General features: G+C 33.6%; 1 protein-coding gene across 1 annotated transcript in view; it reads left to right on the top strand.

The window, feature by feature from the left end:
- Positions 1-22693, top strand: part of LOC111050827 (ejaculatory bulb-specific protein 3) — a 37300-nt gene extending 14607 nt beyond the window's left edge. Inside the window, exons 2-3 of the mRNA XM_022337187.2 lie at positions 19989-20059; positions 21631-22693. Coding sequence (XP_022192879.1) covers positions 19989-20059; positions 21631-21894 — 335 coding nt within the window. The 3' untranslated portion in view covers positions 21895-22693. The remainder of the gene's footprint in view (positions 1-19988; positions 20060-21630) is intronic.
- The last annotated feature ends 408 nt before the right edge of the window (positions 22694-23101 follow it).

Raw genomic sequence — 23101 nt, 5'->3', positions numbered from 1 at the left:
GCAAGTATTATTTTAAAGAAGCTACCGTATCAAGTTAGAATGGCACTCGCCACACAACCCATTACTGATTGCAAGCAGCTGATAAATCATTTATATGGCATACAGTCTGTGATGGCAATATCAAACCACCGTTCAGACCAGAGATACGCACAAAATCAACATAACTCAAAATTTAATCAGTATAACAGCCAAAATTATGAATCAGTACCATATGATTGCTCACGATCTACCCCTCAATTTAAACGCCGCTATAATCATAATCAAAATAACAGCTGGAATAATAGAAGTTTTCAGAATCGTCAAACAAACCATTATCCACAGCAAACCTATGAAAGAAATTATTATTATGGCCGTGATCGATTTAACACAAATAATGATTACACTCAGAATAATTATAATAGAAATTACAAACCGCCACCTCATCAAATAAGTACAAACTACACATTAGAGCATGCGTCCAGATCAAATCACCAAAAAACACAGAACCCAACACCCAACAACCCGCCACCAGATATACAGAAAACTACAGCTAATAAACCAGGACTATATGATACCCCCGATATAACACCTACAAGCTCCAATGAAACAAACAACGAAAATCAAGAATTTCAGCATCATACACCACCTTTAGAAATGATTTACCGAAAATAGTATTAGAAGAACCGAAGCCAATACCAGATAAACCACCACCAAAAACCAGCTGTAAGCATCAATCCCTACTGAGCATCCTGTTCCCCGCCGACATCCATCACCGCAGGTAGAGCAGCCCGCACATCAAGAGACCGCCACCATACTAACCGCTTTGAAAGTCACACTCGCGCATCAAGAGACCGCCACCGCACCCGGCATCATTCGACCCCACCAAGGCACCCCAATGAACCCAGGATAGAGCCAAGAGGATGACACCAGGGAGGACAGACTACGGAAAGAGGAGCGACCACCGCAAGGCCCGAGACGGAAGCGCCCGAGGACACCGGACGGCGACATCAGGACGAGAGGACGGCATTCGGGAGAGGAGCATGCATCGCAAGGCCCGGAGGCGGAAGAAGCGACGAAGAGGAACCGCGCGCGCCGTGGAAGCCGCATGCACGCTTCAAGAGGCCAAGGAGGATTCCGGACCGGCACCAGGAGGACAGAAGAGATTGCCGACGTCATGCATCCGCGGCACATACGTTTTAAGAGAGCCATCAGCGATGTGACCGGAAAAATAGGCCAAGGAATATGACAAAAAACGGACTGATAGGAATACTATGATTGATTCATGCGCGGATAAAATGGAATGAAGTACCATGGAGATTGATGAAGGATAAACGGTGTCTAGGAGAGTGAAAGAAATAAGAATAATGTGAATAAAATTGAAGTACCTGCTATATGTTAGTGATTATATGTTAAAATGATGATAAATGTTTTGATATGGTGTTTTATATTTGTTATGATGGCTGTGATAATATTGAAAAGTGATGCTATTGATGTTGTATTAAGACCATGTTAGTGTTGGGAATTTGTTGACTGTTGGAATCTTGTATGGTGAAATTATTTGTATTAAGCCGTTTTATGTTTGCTAAAAATGTGATGTTAAGGAAATAATGAAGAGGATAATATTATTGGAATTTTATGCCTATGAAAATCTTGCTTTACAAACTGTTTCCTGATATGATTAAGTTGTTTATAAAGAAACTATGTGGATAGTATTGAAAGAAAATAAATGGAAGGCTTGAATCATTAAAGAAATTATTATTAACGAAAAGGAGTTATTTGAAGAAAGAATACACCAGATACCAGGGCTTTAAATTCATGAAGATAATTATCAATTAGGACAGCCTCACCAACAACAGCAGATAACCTAACGGCCTACATGTCAACAACAGAATGCAAAAATACGGGAAAACCACAACAATTCTACATTAAATATCACAGAATTTGAAATAAATATGATAAGAAATCAAGGAAAACATTATTATCAAACCGATTACTAACCTTCCTTAATAAATTTAATCTTGGTATCGGACCGCGTGGCAACAATCCAATGTTTTAATTCCTTCCAGCCGTTAGAAGCCTGCAATAAGGAAAAGAACAATTTTTAAATATGTAATTAAATTATATACATCAGATAAAAAAGGACACAAGCGGGGATAATAAAATTAAAATTTGTAATTACCTTTTTAAGAAAAAATTGAGCAGTTAGGTTAATAATTATGAAATTCGACAGCAAATTATGTAGAACCAGTGACCAGCTGGGCAAGGCCACCCAATCAAATATGTAATGCCTGTTGAACATATGTTTATGAAAAGTACTGTACCCAAAAGTTATTTATTATTGTTATTATTATATTTATTAATGTCGTATATTTATTTATATGTTTTATATTTATTACTTTTAATTATGCCACGTTTGTTACCTGAAAAGACTTAAAGTGAATACAAGCTACCAAAAAAAAAACCAAAGAGCCATTAGCAAAAGAAAGTATTGTACCTGATGTATAGAAAATTATTTATATTAAGACCTAAGAATACTATAAGATATAAGCCCAGAAGTTTATGAATCGAAATTATTGTCTAAAAGGAATCATTTATGAGAATTATGAAATGTGTGTAGTTAGGTTGGCGGCCCTGCAAGCGGCGAATTTAAAATTACTATGTTTTAAGTGTTGTCAGGAGGAGTACGTTTAGAAGTTTTATTTATGATATTTTATGTGTGTTGAGGAGGAGAATTTGTTATTGTATTTGATAAAGGTATAAAGGAGATGCAGCAAATATGTCTGCGAACTGTGATAGAAGTAGGAGAGTATAATTTATAATAAAGTATAGTGTATATCGATGTATTGAAGGGTGGGTTTTCATTAAAACATTGTGATTCTCAAATATTTTGAATTCAAACCCAGGGGCGCGTGTAACATATTTAAATCTGGGTAGATAAAAGCCCTAACAGAAATAGTAATAGGTCTAAAAATAAAGTAATTGGCTAATATCGCCAAGCAGATAATAACCAAGATTAGATAGCATCAGCTTGTTCTGGCTAAATGGTACAAGAACCTAAAAAGGATTTGAAGGAAGTTTATTGCTCATAAATAGATTATTATATAAAATATTTGAAGATTGAGGTTATGTAGATGTATTCACGGATCGGTGACCTAGAGATCGATCAAACCGAAGAACGTAGAATCTGACCAAAACCCCTTGGCAGAGCTTTATTGCATTCGGATGGTGTGCAATGTGAAAAAACACCCGTCCACGTGGCTAATTATTAGGTAGCATGGAATTAATATTAATGTATAGAATATTAACTAGCATGCAAAGAGCATAAATAAAAAACCAAATAAAAATAATTTAATGTATTCAGGAAATAAGAGTTACCAGGCGCATGAATACCGAATAAATTTGCATGCACCAATAGTAAAACGGCAGTTAATAGGCGGCAACTGTAGGCCAATTCAAAAATATTTATATATATTTATAAATGTACTAGATTTTGTGTAAAAATTTGTGTAATCTATGTTATCAATATGGCTCGAATGCAAAGAAATTATTAATCATATAATCTAAGCAATATTTTGGCATTTTTTGTAAGATCTATTTGAATTTAATGGCGGAGGATTGGGATATTTAAATTTTATGCTAATTGAAAGTCGGAAAGAGGATCTGTAAAACTTGAGAAGGAAGAACCAGCACTCGCCAGCCAGATGCCACCATAAGAGGACCCCAAATATTTTAGAGCGAAGTACCTTATTAATAATTTTGTAAAAAAATTTAAATTTAAAGTAAATTATTAAATTTCTTAAAAGACTTCGTGATGCTATTGTGAAGCAGAAGTCATTTTCATTTTAATTAAATTTATAACCCCTTGGAGGAGACGATTCCGGCTACCATATTCCCGGACCGCATGGAGTTGGATCGACATCGGCGGCTTACAGAAGATTTTCGACACGTGAGTGATTAAATTTGAATTTAGTGATGGGCGCCCTAGTGCTTCGAATTAATCTGATGATCAAAGCTAGCTCGCCGAAAGGGTTATTATAAATGAGAAATTAATAAGAGTAATACTTGCGCAAGTAAAAATTAGTATTAAAGGTATTTAATTGAAAGAAAATATATAGATCAATATTTTAGAAATTTCTATTTAATCAAAGAAGTACGAAATCTAGGCTATCAAACGTATGCATACAATATTTAATTTTTTGCAATACAATTTGCGATAATTTATCATAGTTCTAATTCACTAGATGAATGGCTCTACCTATTCCGTCAGGTGCCGAATCTTGCACCCTGAGATAAAATATATATTCGATACAAATAAATCTACTAAATACTAGAGATTTTAATATATATATATATTTGGATTATTAGTGGCTAATTTATCAAGCTGATCTTAGAGCACACATTTTTTGATTGAATTATCCAAGTCGACAAGTATTAGCAAGTGCATATCGCAGCTACATGCAAAAGAATGCATATGATTTTAAGATAAAGGCACATGGTAATGATTCGTGCCACAAATCTAGAATATAAAGTTTAGCCTGTGATATTTTTATTGATTTCAAATATTGTTCTATTTTTATATTATATTTTTTATCGCTCTATATATATTTTTTGCCTCGATTGATCTTTGCATTATTTGTGTAATATATGTATGAACATTCATGGTGTGCAATTTATTTTTTATTCCTCAACACTATAGTATAAGTATCATATTTATATATATATTTATTATTTATTGAATTACAAGAGTTATAGGAGAGGCCCATATCTAGGCCTATCAAGATTTTTTAAGACTGAATACTATTAGAAAACCACGACCTAATTATATCAAATCTCATGCTTTACCGACTGATGCCAAGCAGGAGGCTAATCGTTATTAAATATAAAGAATAACGTGACACCACTGAAGCACATCATCTCAAGGTAACCACAAAAAGCACGAGTCCTTTGAACTTGAAACAGAGACTCACAATGGAACATGATATACCACATCACAACTTTCGCGGACTGATTTCAAGCACACTGTCGAATGAACTTGCGTTATTAAAGTTGAAAAAAGTTATTGTTTCCGTTCTTCCAATGAGGACAATGAACTGTATCTAAACACAATATCACAATTCGACAATCAGAATCGCTATTCAGAAAAGTTTTCACCTATAATGTTTATAACAGTAATACCTATTGTTACTGTAATAAAAGTAACATGCGGAAAAATATATTTCTAATTGGAGGAGCACTGAACATTACATACATTTATACTAAAATACCAATCAACGAGACCGATCAGCTCATCTCGAACCCTGAAATTTGAGCATTGAACTCACAATTTTAGAAAATAAGCATTGATCGATGCATATTTCTTTTTACTTCACAGGAGAAAACACTCTTATGATAATATTAACATAATAGCATGAACACTTGCAAAAATCGAACTTCTATTATTAATGAATTTCCACAACCGATACTATCGGTACAACCACACAATGCGATCACAAGCTGATCATACCTACACACTTACTATATCACATCAAACACAAATCATATTTGTGTACACAAACACAAGAATGTACAGATGCATGTACAGAAGATTCTAACAACAAACTATACTGTTTTAGAAAATGAGAACACTGTTCGTACCAACGATCTGAACTTGACTGAGGCTCAGGAACAAGTCAGTTCCTCTTGAGAAGGGGGATTTGGTTCTGGGATTTCCCAGGAGCATATAACCGGATGCTGGAATAAACCCACATTATGATGATTAGGTTGTGATCAAGTATCTAATTATTCTGCACTGAGCTTTAATAATAGCTTAAAATCACGTGAAGAGGGCTCAATGTTTCTCGATTTTCAAGAGCAAAACGGTTGATTTAACTGAAATAACTCTACATTGATAGCCTGCATATTTCAGTGAGAAAGTTAATCAATCATTGATCTATTTTCTCAGTTTGTTATGAATTGAATCAGTTGTGAGGGAATACTAAGCACTACTTTGAGAATGGGAGGAAACTAATTTTAACTTAAAAGAGCATCATAAAGGAATCTGAATCTGAATCATCCTCACTATAACTCAAGTATTGATTTTAGAGTATTGACGCGAAGCATTGATATTATGTATGAGGAATCGAATACATTCCATATAATTAAAATCAATTCCGACAGTACGAAGTGGATCTCACTACAGTAGTGAAATCCAAAAGTGAAGAAGTGATTGGATGGGAGCCTTGACAGTGATAACAGATAGGAGTCAACTCCTCCCACTGTCAAGGTCCAACCTACAGGTTTTTAGCAGCAAAACCAACACTGAGCAATTTCAAAAGCAACATTATGAAGTAATAGACCGAATGTCTAGGTCACTTAGACGTGATTTGCAATAATTATTTTTCGAACTTTTACTTTCAGAGCTGGTTCTCAGTGAAAGTATGTATGTACTCATCACATTCTCTCTCTCTCTTCCTTGCTCTTTCTCTCTCTCTCTCTAAATTTCTCTCTTTTTCTCTCTCAATAAATAAATGTCTCTCAATAAAAAAATATATCTCTCGATTTATAAATGACTCTCTCTCTTTTTCTCTCTCGCTCTCTTCCTCTCTCTAATACTTGCACTATTCCTATCATTCTATTCCTTCATCAACCAAATAATTTTCACTGTTCATCGGTACTATCTCACACACTCCATCTCACTCTAACAGACTTTTACTTCACTCTATTCTTGGACTCTCCAATTCCTTCCGTTTGTATGATTCGTCTCTGCAAATAAGGGATTTTAGGTAGACAGGAAGTTGAATACATCACCGTCTTTTATTTATATGTGAGTTATAAAATATTTGAATGACTTATCAATTGAGCATCAACATTAATTTCAGATTCGATTTCCATATAAGAATTCAGTGGTTAATTTCCTGGTTTCGGTGAATCCTGTTCTTTCTTCTAATTTTCATCCGGTTTTTGTTGATTATTGGTTTTGCAACTTGATCATTTCTGAACTCGATTATCTTCTGACGATTTTTTCAATTACTCTTTCACCTTGTAGCTGCTTGCTGGTCTGCGATTTTCTTGGTTAGGCTATTGAACTTGAGAGCTATTCTTTTTGTTCGTCTGATTTTCAAGTATTTAGTATATTCCCACTCTTATTGTTTCTCATGATACAATTTTTTTCCAAAATTCAATCAATTTCATTTCATTTCAAATGGCTCTACTTGGAAAGATCAAATACTAAAAAATACCGGTACTTCTAATAACACTTAAACTATATACACAGCTGACATGAATGAATAGGGAGAAATCGAATTTATAAGTCAATATTGGATGGGTCTATAATATTCCAATAATATAATACAGTATTTCAATCAATTCCATGCCATATTTTGCAGCCGTGGAATAACTCACAGAACGTGGCGAACTCTTACTTTATCACGAACCAATTCGGCTAATGACAGAATTCTATCACTAGCATTAAGAATTTAGAAAATTCAATCAGAATATTCCATGAAAATTCATGGAAACAGTTCTATTAATTTAGTATTTACAAACAACATCAACAACTGCAACAAAACAACAACAATAGTAATTTGAGATTTCATAGAATAGGGCACACATTTTAAAAATAGTTTAGGAATATTCAAGTTTAAGTTGAGTGTTAAGGTGTTCGTTCGAAATCCCATCGGATTGCGTCATAGCCGTTTTTATATGCGTAATTTCGACAAAAAGTAGCACCAAACAAAAACGTGTTTGACTGCAATCTGCCATAGGTCAAGTGTAAAACACTCTCGTGAGTTAATCTGCCTTTGTCCTATCTAACAGTAAGTTTAATCACAGTTTGCAACTTTTTCTCCAAATTCTGGAAAATTTTATGCGATCAGATTTCTAACACACATTGCTACTGTACGCAACATCCACTTCTGTCATTCTCTGGCTTAAAATCTGTGAATTATTATTTATATATTTTCTTGATTATAAATTGATTTAATTTTTGTACAGCAGGAACTTATTTTTAGAATGACTGAGAGAGAAAAACAGGCAAACTCAATATTCCTCTCAAAAAAATATGGTAACAGACATAGTAATAGCTGTTATAGTAACAGCTTTTTAGATGTTATTCAAGTCATTAGCAAATTCATTTGATTGATTACTTCTCGATTTGTACGGTAAATATTTGAAGGAAGAGCATTGAAGTATATTCGGTACATTCGGGATCAATAGATTACATTTCGTAAGAAGCATGGACCACTACTGGTTACAGGTTTTCAACCTACTCCGAAAACTTATTCGCCAGGAAACGATAGTGAACTAAACCAGTACCAGAAGTGATACATCGATTCAAGTTAACTTTTGTGATTTGATTCAGGGAGATGCACTTCAAACTATCAGCATCAACTGAATGGAAAGTGTTAAAGTCATTTATTAGGAATGCTGTCAGTATGGATAAGTGAGTAGAACTTACTCGACTCGAAATTTTAAGGCAAGGAAATGATCAACCGATTCTAACGATAGAATGTAGGAGAACTCATATTGACAACCAATAAACAGCAAAACAAATAGTAGTCGACAGAATATTCAGGAAACATTCCGACCGGTCTTTTTGGTAGATTGTGAAAATATATTGTTGAAATTTTATATATATATATAGTGGAGAGAATTCTGAGTTCCTTGTCAAGGATGAATTTCATTCACTTATTAGCATTTTTCCAGGCCTGAAACTCACAAGCTGCCTACATACAGTATTGCTGTACCATGTACAAAGTGATGTATAGTAGCCTATATACAAATATGTTACAGTATATATAGACAGTACGTGATCAAATTAATGTATAAATAATTTAAGTGTTTGTAGGTCATGTAAAGTGGTCTGGACTCCAAAACTCCAATTCAAACTTCGGACATTACTTAGCAATGGAATCCGAATGATTCCCAGATTCAAACCATGAAAATATATGTGCTAAGGTTACTATTTTGTATGGAGGTAAAGTGAAATTCACTTTATACTGTCAGCATTGCCTATGAATGAACATCAACGCTACCCAATTCAACTATAGCTGACAGATTGGAGGTGGAGGTAATAATAATTATTATTCAAGTAGGCAGTTATCCGTCACGAGATGAACTCGTTTATTTTAGTAGTTCCTAATAAAGAACGGCTCACAAGTATGTAGGTTGAATTGGTCATGATTTTGTTGAAGTTGGTCGAAAATGTTTCCTATTAGGGTGTTAGAAGCTGTATTATAGTGGAATTTGGTTGAAATTGGAGAAATCTAAGGACTATCATCGGAAATTGATCTGAACTTGGCTGAATACACGCTCCTATTTGAAGATTCTGTTAGAAGTAATGTGAATATCATTGTCTTTGTTCCACATTTTTGGAATTCTTTGCTGGTTCAAGTATGACCTCATGCATAATATCAATTATCAATACCATCGTCTTTGTGATATATCTTTGAATGGTTCTATTCTTAAAAACGAATCTTCAAGAAATACATATAATACTAGTAGGTAACCCGTGCTCCGCAAGGGTCTAATTATAACTAAACCTTGACAAACTGAAAACATGACCCACTGAAGTCTTGAAGAATTTTAAATAGGCCTATAACCATCCTCGGTGAAATGAAAATCTATATACAAAATTTCAAATTAATCAGTTGAGTAGTTCAGACGTGATATGATGCTTCATTCGTGTATTTCCTATCTCGTACATGTATAAGCCGATTTTTTCCTTTATTGAACGAGCGATAGCGAAGTTCTCAACGTAAGTTGAGAAGATTGTTGTCATGAAAATGTTTCACAAAATTGAGCACAGGTTACTTCAAGCTTAGGCTATCGCAAGCTGACAACAGTATAGAATCAAACATTGTGAAAAAATCAGTGCTCTTGATTCAAGAATATTACTCATAAATTAGGAAGAACATAAACTCAAAAACTAAATAACAGTATGTATGGCGGATGCAGGTGACTTATTTATTGTATATAATTATTGTTTATTCATAAAATTTAACACATAAAAACTTCTTCAACATAAAGTATATAAGATTCACTTTAAATTATTAGCCTAGCTCTCATCATGAATAACTCAACAAAACAATGCTTCCCATTCAACCGATGCAGTTTGAATTGAAGTTCACTGAAGAAAATTGGATGGAAAACTACTGGCATAGATTAAAACAATCTAAAGTTTTCTTTGCTTCGGGTTTGTTGAATCATGTTCAACTGAGTTGCTTAATTATTTCAATTTTGTTGGACTATATATTCGGTTATTTTATGAGATGATCATTGAAGAAAATTATTCGTTCTTCCCACAGGCACTATTCACGGGGACAAGTTTGCTATAGTGAGATGCACTTTTAGCTGTCAGCATCCCTTGAGAATAACATCAAAGATTCTCATTCAAACAATGCTGACAGTTTAAAGTGGATCTCAGAACTACAACACCTAACTGGAGGCTAAATAAATACTCCATGATCAAAAGATAATAATCACTTGCTGTTAGTTATCAGCTTAGACTAACCAATAAACTCTTGTCTTATCTGTAGTATTAGGTAGACTACCACCTTGCAAAAAAGCTCAAATCTCTAATCAACTTTTGTTTGTCTTTCCACTGTTTCTCCGTCGCAGTTTATCGCAAAATTGTTCAACTTTTTTCAACTTCCTTTTTTGCCGTCTAAAGCTTATTCGGAAGCTGTTTAACTCAGATACACGCAAAAAACAATCTTGGAATGTATGTGAAAAAGTGGTTTAGCTTATTATGTCTAACCAGATCAGATACTACAATGCATTCTTTCCTTTCAGGGGGAAAAGAAACAAAAATTATATGACAAAATTATGCAGTTTTTTGTCATATGAGTTGAAATTTTATTTGATAAAAGCTTCTGTAATTGGAGAAATAAATCTATCACTCTCACATTTGATAAAATTGAAACAAAAATTTTCTCGAATGAAAAATATAATTGTCATGCAAAATCAACAGAAATTTATTCTTGAAGATCGTTTAACTCGTCTCCCACAGTACAAAAAATATTAGAATACAGAAATAATAGTTTATTATAAGTAGGCGAGAGCATTAAATTGATTCATTAAAATTTGATGAGATTTTATACGAAAGTTGAACTTCAAAAACAATTCTTTCCATCATTATCATTATTCCCATTACCCTTACTAATGATTGGAGCTCATGTGGTCATCACATTCAGAATAAATAATCAATTTCCAAATCTCATACAAATAATTATGTGAGTATCACTCTCTTTTGCCAAAAATATAAAAAATGAAGTATTACAACAGGGATTGATTTGATTCCAACTAACTGTACTGATATTATCAAATTCTAGTTCAAGACGTAAGATACAATTCAAATTTTGCTAAACAGTAATATCGCATCCATAGATCATTAGATAACAGTACTGAGGTAAAAAATACTTTCTTTAGGCGTAAGTAGGCGTTTATAAGGAGTAAGATTATAAGTTGAATACAGTGTATATATAGGCAGCCTATGTATACAAGAACATTGTATAAACTACACTCTGAGTACTATAAGTTGTAAATCAGTTACATCAAGTTAATAATGGTTGTGAGGTTGAAGTTTGACAGTTAATTGTGTAAAAATAAGTGCAAACTGGAATACTTTTATTTTAACATAATCTTCCCAAACATGTTTGTATCAAACTCGCAGGTCTGAAAACCTCTATAACAATAGCCTTCAATTGAAAGCTTGACTTGGAGCAATTAGCCTACCGAAGACCCATTGCATAATTCATCACTTTTTTACGTATTTAATCCGATTTTTTCCGTCTGTTGAGTTGAACGATTTTGCATTTTTTATACGATAATGTCCATCTTGCCGTGAAGACGATCCTGACCTTGAAGTTTCCAATGAGCTCACTTCAAGTGTATTTAGAATAATGCTGCACTCACTTGACCCTTTACTCGCAGCTTTGACTTGATTACTATCATTCTTACTCGCATTTAAATGAGAATACTCCAAGATAATGAGTAGCCTTCCAGACTTACTACGTGAGCCAAATAAATTGAGTGTGAGATGAGCAGTATTTTCCTCCCATTATGTAAGTTTCCCGCTTCTTTTCACTACAACGTATTCAAATTCAAGCTGTTACTCAACAATGGATTACAGTGGGCTCTTTGAACAACATATCGTTCGAAAAAACGAGATATCACTCAGATTGGGGACTTCATTTCATTTATTCTCACTACTTGTAGATGCGACTTCTAGTATCGTCAGGTCTAATATATTCTACCATATCAATATTATTGTAAAGCTTGAAAAAAATTATATATTTTTTCTCATACAATTACAAAAAATGATATAATAATTAAGATCGGGCGAGAACAACAGACTCCAAAATTATTCTCCTATCAAGCTTCAATTTCCTAATCTTATTGGTACATGGAAGAAAAATTCAGAAAAAGAAAAGAATACTTTCATTTTTCCATGGGTTTGTAGGTTGCTTTTGATACTAATTTTATAGTTCGATGAATAAAATTGACGGTGATCGGTGATCAAATTGACTTCATCGGATGATTCATTCAACTTATTCTCTACTGTTTTCTTTTCATTTTGAATCTGCAGTTGCATATCAAAAATAGATTGAAAATATTTCAGTTGAAATGAAACTTAATATGGCTCATCAAACACCATTGCATTGAATCAATAATGAGTATATTAAGTCCATCTGCATTGAAATTGAATGAAAATTTATTTCTAGTGAATTACAGTTTTACTTTTGCAACATTTTGTCTCTCAATTCCTACAGTGGATTTTTATTCCACATTTATTCTGAGATTTTCAATGAGTTGGGATCGTGCCTGATTCCATGTAAAATTGATTGGGGAACTTATGCGGAAATACAATAAAGTAGATAAATTTATGCCATATGCGTGATTCAATACTTGGGACGCAAAGGATTCTGTAATATTTTTATCAACAAACAATCGTTTGTGTTGCATTGGTATTTCCTAGTTTCCTACTCTTATCTAACACTTTGATTCGTCATTATGTTTAGATTTATGTTGTGTTGTTGTCAGCATACTATAGTACTTGTGGTAATAGTCATCACTATTTATGCTAAAAATGCGGATGAATTTTAAAAACCGATCGTGACGAAGTTAATATTTTACATTCACATAGCCTTCTCAGCGTTGTCTTCATATTTCTTCTTCTTTTTTTTCTTCTTCTTCTTCTTCTTCTTCTTCTTCTTCTTCTTCTTCTTCTTCTTCTTCTTCTTCTTCTTCTTCTTCTTCTTCTTCTTCTTCTTCTTCTTCTTCTTCTTCTTCTTCTTCTTCTTCTTCTTCTTCTTCTTCTTCTTCTTCTCCTTCTCCTTCATTCTCTTCTTCTTCCTCTTCCTTTTCTACTCATACTCGTTTCCTTTTCTAATATCTTCATCTTCATTGTGCTCTTTTTCTAGTTCTTGCGCCTTCTAATGTTCGGTTCTCTACGGCCTCTTTCACACGATAGGAGACGTGCAACTTGAACACTGAACAGTGTTCACGTTTTTTTGTCGAAGTACATTGAGTCAAATCGTGTCTTTCACATGGTGACTCCTATCCAGGAACCTCGTTTTGTCACGTCTTTTCCCCTCGAGGCAAGCAGAGGCAAGATCTAACAACTATGCCGACGTTTGTTCAAAGTATGACTCATCACTTTTTTCTCAAAGTCTAACTTCCTTAAAAATATACATAGAAGATTTCTGATTTCGGATTTGGATTCAGCGACCCCAAATTCTTTAAAGCGTAAGTCCCGTTTTCGAAAATATCCGAAAACAAGGAAGTTATGGCTGTTTTTAATAAGCTTTCTATTATCATATAATTATACGGTAAAAACGAACAGGTACTGTACTATACAGTACGTAAGTACTCTAGCTATTATAATACATCTTACACTGTATTCGTGTAGGAAATTTGGTAGGTTATTTATCTTGATTTCTGAAAATACCCCAAAATAAGGGAGTAAGATAACTTTGAAAAACCAAAGTTTTCCTGCCGATTGAAGAAACATTAAAAATTAGTCTAAGACATATTATGTCTTAGAATAAAAACGTGTAACAATATCAGATCACTATTCAAGCTATCAAGCTTTTCATAAATTTATTTGTCTCCTCATGGCAGAAGGTTTGCGCCCAACATTTTCACTTAAACATTTCTGTGATTAAATTGTGATAGAGAACATTATCTTATTGATAAATATTTAAGTTCATACTATAGCTGAAAATAATATGCTTTTAATTAAGAAGTGGTTAGATAAGAATACCTTAAGTTTAAATATTGAAAAAACTAATTACATTACTTTCTCTGCAAATAGAGTAGGGCAGCCTAACGAGAATCAAGATTTGGGACTCCATTCTCAGTGCAATTTAAACTTGGGTAATTGTGATTGTCCCACCATTAAAAAGTCAATAATACTAAGTATTTGGGAATTATAATTGATGAAAACCTTAAATGGGATGTTCATATTAAATACATATGTAGAAAAATTAGATATTTATCCTTTAAATTTTACCAAGTTAACAGAATTTTTAATAAGACCACCTGAAAATGATGTATCATGCTCTAGTCAAGTCTATTCTGCAGTATGGCATAGTTGTTTGGGGAGGCTGTTTCAACTGTCATATTGCTGAATTATTTGTAGCACAAAAACTGATAATTAAAACTATATTAAACAAACCCAGGCTCTATCCAACGGATATGGTTTTTAGTGATTTTGAGGTCATGACTATACGTCAATTATACATAAAAACCGTAATTGAGTACTTAATAAATATAGATCCGATTTTCCTCTCACAATAAACTCTACTCTTAATTATTATAATCTAAGGGCCACTGCTAACAAATATGTAACCTATAACACTAATATTGAATGTATAAGGAGGCAATTAATTTACATAGTACTAAAATAATAAACCTCATTCCGAATCACTTTCTCATGGACAATAAGATCAGCGGAAAAATTAACTGGATATAAAAAACTGGACATACAGTAATTTCTTCTTCCATTTAGATATATGACTCGAGATTTCTGCTCCAGCATTTTTTTTTCATTAGTTTTTTCATTTTTCAGTGGACTCGCTTACCTTTATTTTGAGTACCTATTCCTCTGTTTTCTTCCTTCCCCCCATTTCTCCCTTCCTTTTTTCCTCATTACTTCTCTTCTCTTCTTTGCCTGCCTATTACATGGGAAACCATAGTTGGCTAGGTATCTTCCTCTCTTTTTCTCTTCTCCAACACACCCAAACACTAAGTCCATGGTTTTTTATATTTGTAACATTTTATTGTGTTTTTTGTTTCGTAAATCTTTGTAATTTTGTTTTGTCTTGTTTTGTGTGTTTTTAATAAATTGAATTGAAAAATTGAAATTGAATTGATCTTCTAAATCCAGTTACATGTACATCGATTTTCGTAAAATTGATTTTTTTACCGTTCCTATGAATTCTAAGAATTCTATGAATTGTTTATACAGGTTCATCACAGGCCAGGCTGGTCTGAGCTATTCATGACTTTTTTTTCAGTATGCATTATCAACTCAGCAGTTCTAATACACAGACATCACTACTTGGAATGCCATGACATTTTCTATTCTTTCATTTCCTATTATTACCATAGATCGATTCAGATCAGCACAATGTTTATACTGTATGTTCATAATAGATTTTTCTGATTGTAAAACGAAATAGTCAATAATTGCTGGGAATTTAAAGTGATATTCTACGATTTGAACCTGATAAATTGGATTGTTGAATGACAATTGAAATTCAGTGAATTTTACTGTACAACATTCCTTTTCCTCCTATTTTATTGGGTGATGAGTGGAGATGATTTATGATTTCATATTTGGATTCATCTTTTCATAGTTCAATATTTTTTTGGAAAACTAGAACTTTTAAAAATTAAAAATGTTTATGTATAAACTTCTCAGGTGTTCAAAAACTTCTTAAAACCTTTGCCTGTCCCTTTGTGAGGCAGGAGTATTATTATCTTAGTACGTACTATATAATCATATGATAATGGAAAGCTGTATTAAAAACAGCTATAACTCCCTTGTTTTCGGGTATTTTTGAAAATGGGACTTACGCTTTAAAGAATTTGGGGTCGCTGAATCCAAATCTGAAATCAGAAATCTTCTATCTATATTTTTAAGGAAGTTAGACTTTGAGAAAAAGTGATGAGTCATACTTTGAACAAACGTCGCGGAGTTGTTAGATCTGTCGGCTTATTCGTAAGATCCCCATGTGAAAGTACAGGAGAGCTGCAAAATATGAAATATGATCTTCCGTAATATGATACTCCAGGAGCAAGTTCTCTGCCGTGTGAAACTGGCCTACCTCTTCTCTTCCACTATCTCTTCCAACTTTCCCTATTTTTTTCCAATCTCTTCTTCTTGTATTCCTTGCTTCTTAATCTTCGGTTTCCTTTCTCTTCTCGTTTCTTTTGTATCTTCTTCAGGCTTTTCCTTCATATTTATCATTTCTCTGACTTTGTATCTTCTCCTTCTCCATCTCTTTGCATCCTCCTCTCTTATCTTGTTCTACAAACTCGTATATTTTCTTTCTTGGAACTCGCTCTCTCTTCTTGCTCATGATGCTTTACTCACTTTTCTCATCCTTGTTCCTGCCTCTTCCTCTACTTCACCTCCTCCTTCATTGCTTCTTTGCTCTTCGTTTCCATCTCTCATATCTTCTTGACTTCTTATACACACCCTTCTTCTTGTTATCTCTTCTTGCTTATACTACTTACTTTTCTCATATTTTCTTCTCAGTTCTTATTCTTGATTTTGCATCTTCTTCGTGTCCATGCTTCTGCCTATTCTTCTATCTCTGCGTATGCTTTATCACCTTTATTGTCTCTCATTTTATAGCTTCTCTTTTCCTCCTCTTCTTCTCTTATTCACTCTCTGATAAGTTTTTTCCTTCTCGATTTTATTTTTTTAATTCTTTATCCCCTATTGTCGATTATTCTTGATCCATCGCCTTCCAATAATAAATTATTCAAACACTCGCTTTTTCCTCTCTTTTAATTATTGTCTTCTTATCCCGTCTCTATTCCTTATGTTATCTCCCACGCATATCTTTAGTTCTAAGGTCAATGCCACAGTAAACTGTAAGACCTCTTTGCATCTTCAGTGTGAAGGATTTTACGTGAACATTTTCATCTGGTTTCGGTAATTAAAAATCTGTCTTTTCCTCTCCAAAGAATCACCTAAAAGCCAGGCCTTGCTTCAACAATTATTCAGATTTCAATAGATGTGTTAAAGTCTGTAAAGTTACTTGAAAACGCGGAAAAATTAAAGCTCATTTACCATTTACCATTCCGCTTATTTACCGAAATAATACTGACCGAACACCTATTTTGAATGGATAGTTGAATGCAAGGTTCTCCTTTCAAATATACTCTAGTCTTCCGTCTTCAAAATTTATGCTTCGTTATTTTCTAGTCGTGAATCTCATATCATTTCATATCCACCACGGAACGTGCGAAGCTGCAAACTAATCATAAATTTAATGTTGTCTTGTTAGTAGATATACAATATTTTCAACCTTTCACTATAGACAGAGTATGCAACATTGTCAACCTTGAATATTGTTGAGGTATTTATGATCTTGAAGTACTGAATGTTAAGAGAAGTCTGATTTGAATTGATGATGCTCCTAGGATGATCTAGGATATAGATTCATATCTGAGTGTGAATGTATTCTGTCCGAATAGGCCTAGGCTACATTAAATGTATGGAAAAAAGGATATGGAAGAACTTTCTATGTCATGGATGATGATCAAGAGTCATACATAACTAGAAACAAGCTTAAAGAGCACTTCTGTGCTTTTAAAAATTATCAATTTAGTCATTATCAATTGAGTGATAATAATTGAGTCGTTTGGTTATTCCATATATCTTACAAAATCAATTATGAACTCCTTAAAAATCTATTGGATGAAAATTATAGTAAAGCCTAATGATAATGATATTATACAAGCCATCTTAACTCATGCTATTTCTTTTCTTCAGTAAGAAACTGAAGCATCACAAAAACATATATATAGTGTAGCCAATCTAATTTTAACTAAAGCAAGAATTATTGAGGCTGAATCATCAAGTCTTTAAAATTCGTTCATTATTTGTGTGGAAAACATTAGACTGTTTATTCACATTCCAAATAATATTATATAGATCGCGAGAATCTCCGGCTCCAAAGTTGTCATTTTGAAAAACGATTTTCATCAATCATTAGCTTTTACATCTAACTAATAAGTCCCAGTTATATCATAAAAACAATTTGAATAAACAAAGAGATATTCGTTTTGAACAAGGAAAACCGCTTTTAATATTAGAACCTGGGAGCTGGGACTCGTAATTGTCCTTGGAGTACATACATGGTAGTAATATAGACTGCTATATTGGACTACATATAATTCAAGATTGAACGTTATAATTAATTAGGTGGAACGAATTATGTGGACAAAAAATGTATATTATAGTTGTACCTCTAACACCTACAAAGTGATCGAAGCATGACTAAAAAATTAATCTGTTGGCTATTCAAGTAACTTCAAATTATGGGCATAATAATTTATTAAGATCCTAAAGCATAAAGAAAGAATTCAAGTTTTATGAGCTTCTTCAGAAGTTTTCAAGATTTCTCGGACAGAAAAAACTGTGACATTTCAAAAGGCTTGAAAATAAATATTATTAGTTTGTTTGAATTGGAATTTATGGAAGTTTTTTGCTGAGATGATTAGGTCATAATGAAAATAAACTTTGTACTGTAGAATTTGATGGAAGTAATTACTGTACATTTTTCGGAAATATTGGGTAGAAAAAATGTCCTGCTAGAGGAATCAAAACACAACACATTCGTACACTGACTAATCGCTAACTTGAATCTGGTTCAAGTTTGACAGTATAGGCTACTTACATCCATAGCGTTAAGTTCAATATTGATCATAATTACTAGGCCTATATTTCTTCAAAATACAAAATAATATCAATGCTTCTATTTTCAACAACGTAATTTATAAGAACATATCGTACGAATTGTCTTTGATCAAACTTGCAATAAAAAGCACTACAGTATCGATTCTTGAAAAAAGTGGAATATCATTATTTAGTAATAATTACACCTGCATTTGCATGTACAGCTCACTATCAGCAATACTCTAATTGAAAAACTTGATTTTAATTTAGCAACTTTTTAAAATGAGACTGCTCTATGACGCATTTACCTACTGTAGTAGTAAGAACTGTACTATTAGTAGTAAACCTACTTGCAGACTTGTACTTACACTTGAATATACATACAATACACATTATCGTGAACTGGTTTCTTGAGTATCTACAATTATTATGTATTACTGTTCCAGCCTATTTATAACTTATATTCATACCAGTACACTTCTAAGTGAACATCCACTGTGAGTCTACAGTCTACACTAAGTAGTATGCTTTTATCATTTAAATTTATATATGAGCCATAAAAATTGTTAATAATATTATTGAAATTGGTACCAAATAGCCTACACATATCACATTAAGAAAGTTCAAGTACCGGTAAGTCAAGTTGAAGGTAGCTTTTAAAGCAAAGTATCACAGATCGAGGTAGTACCGTACAGAATATTAGGATATGTCAAATTCGATTATCTATTATTGAATAATTATCATTTTAATCGTTAAACGAATGGGTCCCTCTAAAAACGTTGCAGCTGAAAAAATTCATAATGTGATTCTCCAGTGTAAAAACGTTGATGGAATGGTTCCCTGCCCTAATATAATATAGTGCAAACTATAAAATACAGATGTCACTGCTAGGTGAAGAATCATTCTACCAGCGTTTTTACACTGTGAAATATTTTTCAGTTGCAACGTTTTTAGAGGGACCCATTCTTTACAGTGATTATACTTGAAGAATGGATGAGAGAATTTTATTTCATGCCAGAGATATTTAATAATAATATAATATAAGTGAATATATTTAGTTCTTGCATCTTATTTAATCCATCATTTTCATGAATCTATACTTTTTTGTTTTCAGAGCTGCTGCCAAAATTAGCCAAGACGATGTGCAGTGACTGTACAGCTCGACAGAGATACATCATTAAGAAGGTGAGCATCATCTTTGAAGAAAAAATACTTACCTGATCTTTATAGCAATATTTAATATCTGGCATCATCAAGTAGCACAGTAAAGTCAATCATTATTCGTAAAGATTCACTTGAAAATTGAGTGCTGGAATAGAGAATACGAAGTTACAAGAGTGTAAGTGCTCTCTTGAAAATCATTGCTTCCATAACGTATCGCTTGTAATTGGAAAAATCGTCAACACGCACAACTGATATAATACTGTATCTGGAAGCATCAGTATCAGTAATCTACTGGTGCAGTATATTTGTTCCCTAGAAGCATCGTATTTACGTTTTTAAGCACAGTTAGCAGTTGTCTACTAAACAGATGTACAGAGATTAAAGATTGTTTATTTAGTGACGACGCTATATTAATTCATATCGACACTTTGGCGTTTTAATCTACTTCAAAGTATTTTAAGAATATAGTAGTCTCTACTATTCAGTAAATCTTTAAGCCAATCAATATCTGGCCTTATAGATTGGTCCGTCACGGAGATAAGGTTGGCTACTGAAGAGAACGTGGTAGCTAGTTTGCCCTGTCGGTTAATGCAAGAGAAAAATAGCACATCTGCACTACTCCTCTCTATGCTATTCGCAGCCACAATATATTGCCGCCCTATAGAACTCAACGCCTTATAGAACGTTTATTCTATAATATGAAATAAATAGATACAGTAACAGAAAATAAGACACCTCGATGTATTAATAATTTGAGCTTATGTTTAGATAAACTTTTTCAATATTACACATTTTCTTTTGGGCATCAGATACTATTTTCTTTGATATTTGATTATTATATGTAGGCTAAATTATTACTACTATTCATATTATATTATCTTGAGCATCTTAAGTAAGGCCTATGATCACCTAAATAAATAATTTATAGCTCTAATCTATTAAAGTCTGTCCTGGAAGCCGAGAGACGATGTAAACAAACATGCGATTGTAAGAGTGGATCTTTGAGCAGCAATACCAATTCACAGTGTAGTATCTTTGCCGTGGACTGAATTAATTAATTGGAGTGATCCGTGGTCTAGTGGATAGAGTGCTCACGTAGCAGGACAGAGATCCCGGGTTTAAACCCTCTCATTACCAAAAGTTTCTTAACCAGATCACTCCCGTGTTATCGGATGGGCACATTAAATTGTCGGTCCCAGCTTAAGTATGACAGTCGTAAGGCCCATTGACGGCTTAAATTATATATTCAGGCAAAGTGGGACCTTCCCGCAAGGGGCTCCCACCAACAAAAGCCATACGAATTTACTTTTTTTACTGAATTAATTAATAATCAATGGTTAATGGTTTGAATCACAGTACGTGATTCAAAATTGATATTTACAAGTAAATAAAGTCCAGCTATTGAAAGCTTAAATACACCTATATCAGCTCTTCTACATTCACACAAGTGTAAACTTTTATACTATAGCTGTCTCCCCTTTCGATGAACAGGCAATACAACCAATAACCTCGTGATAATATTCTCAATTACACTATGTTCTCATTAATATTTGTCTTTTATGTATTAAGCCGATAAATTTTTTTCTCCACAGGTATTCAAGCACCTGATGGAGGAACGCCCCAAGGAGTGGGAGCTTCTCATGGACAGGTTCGACCCTCAGCGCAAGTACGCCGAACGCCTCGACACATTCATGGTGGACATGACCACACGGGCACCTGTGACGTCATCACCGATGCCATCATCACCTGTGACCTTGACCTCGTCCAGCGTGACCATGAGCAGTACCACGCAGCGCGTGATCGAGATTCTGCGCACTAGCACCGACATGTCCAACGAGAGTAGGCCTGCCTCATGAGATACGGTCATCACACTAGCGCGACTTGAAACTCTTGCTATCAACTGGCTCAAGCGTATATTCAAGATACCTGCTTGACCAGATTATGTATCATAATAAAATTGTGATACACAACATGAAATATCGTTGTACAGGTCTCGAGAATAGTTCTGGCCTTCCCCTATATTCAACCAACCACTGAATCTGTTGTGGTGGGGGTAAAAAGAGCTTGGTAGTCTTTTCCTCATCTCCAAGACCGATCATTCTATTATTCTATTTCGACAGGAGATGTGGCTATTCAATTATCCATTTTTGGAAAATTTGAGCACTAAATAATATATGGGAGTGCGAGAAAATGTGTCTTACTCTCCCACTCCAGCCTGATCAATTTCAGCTTCAGAGGGTTCAGGGGCAAGAACTATTCTCGCGGACGCTATTTGTACCAAGATTGTCTGGTGAGGTATGTTCCAAAGCAATCTAAAATCGAATAATTCCGAAAAATTCTAGAAGCTTCCATTATTTGTATTTTTGTTACGGAACAGGTCTCAAGCGGTTGTGTGATATTAGCTCCAAAATGAAGTTAACTACTTTGAATTACAAAATGGTCAACTTTTGTGGAATAACAAGTAGTTTGTTATGGGGAATTGCACTCGATTAGTGGATCAGTTTTTGTGCAATGAGCAATTCAATGCAATGTATTTCATAATATTTAGAGGTAAATATGGTTATGAAGTTATGATACTGTGATATTTCTATTCTTCCTTATCCAAATCAATGAGATGTACAGAGGAGAAGAATACAATGATAAGTAGCATACCAATACCAAAAAACTTCGAACGTAGGTACCGCAGTTATCGGAACAAGATATTAATAAGAAATAATATTTTATTCATCATAATCAAAACGGGATAGATAAGGTACTGTGATTCATATTCTTCATTCAAATAATTTAAGGAAAACGCCATATGTTAAAGTATAAGTTTCTTTGAGGAATATGACAATCAAAACAATGTTTGTGTTATTTGAAATGTGAATAAATTATACAGTACCTGTTAAAATTGTGCTATGGGTTGGCATTTTTTTTATAAAAGAAATTCTACTGTATTATTCATGTAACTTATAACCCCACTCACAAAATGTCTCTGCTGCTATTCAGATTAATTATTATCCATTGTAGGGTAGCTACCGTTAGCCATCACCTTTTTTATCATATACAATACGGTACCAT

This window comes from Nilaparvata lugens, chromosome 2 (assembly GCF_014356525.2).
Source record: "Nilaparvata lugens isolate BPH chromosome 2, ASM1435652v1, whole genome shotgun sequence".
Classification (NCBI taxonomy): Eukaryota; Metazoa; Arthropoda; class Insecta; order Hemiptera; family Delphacidae; genus Nilaparvata; species Nilaparvata lugens.
This window is presented reverse-complemented; position numbering and strand designations above follow the sequence as displayed.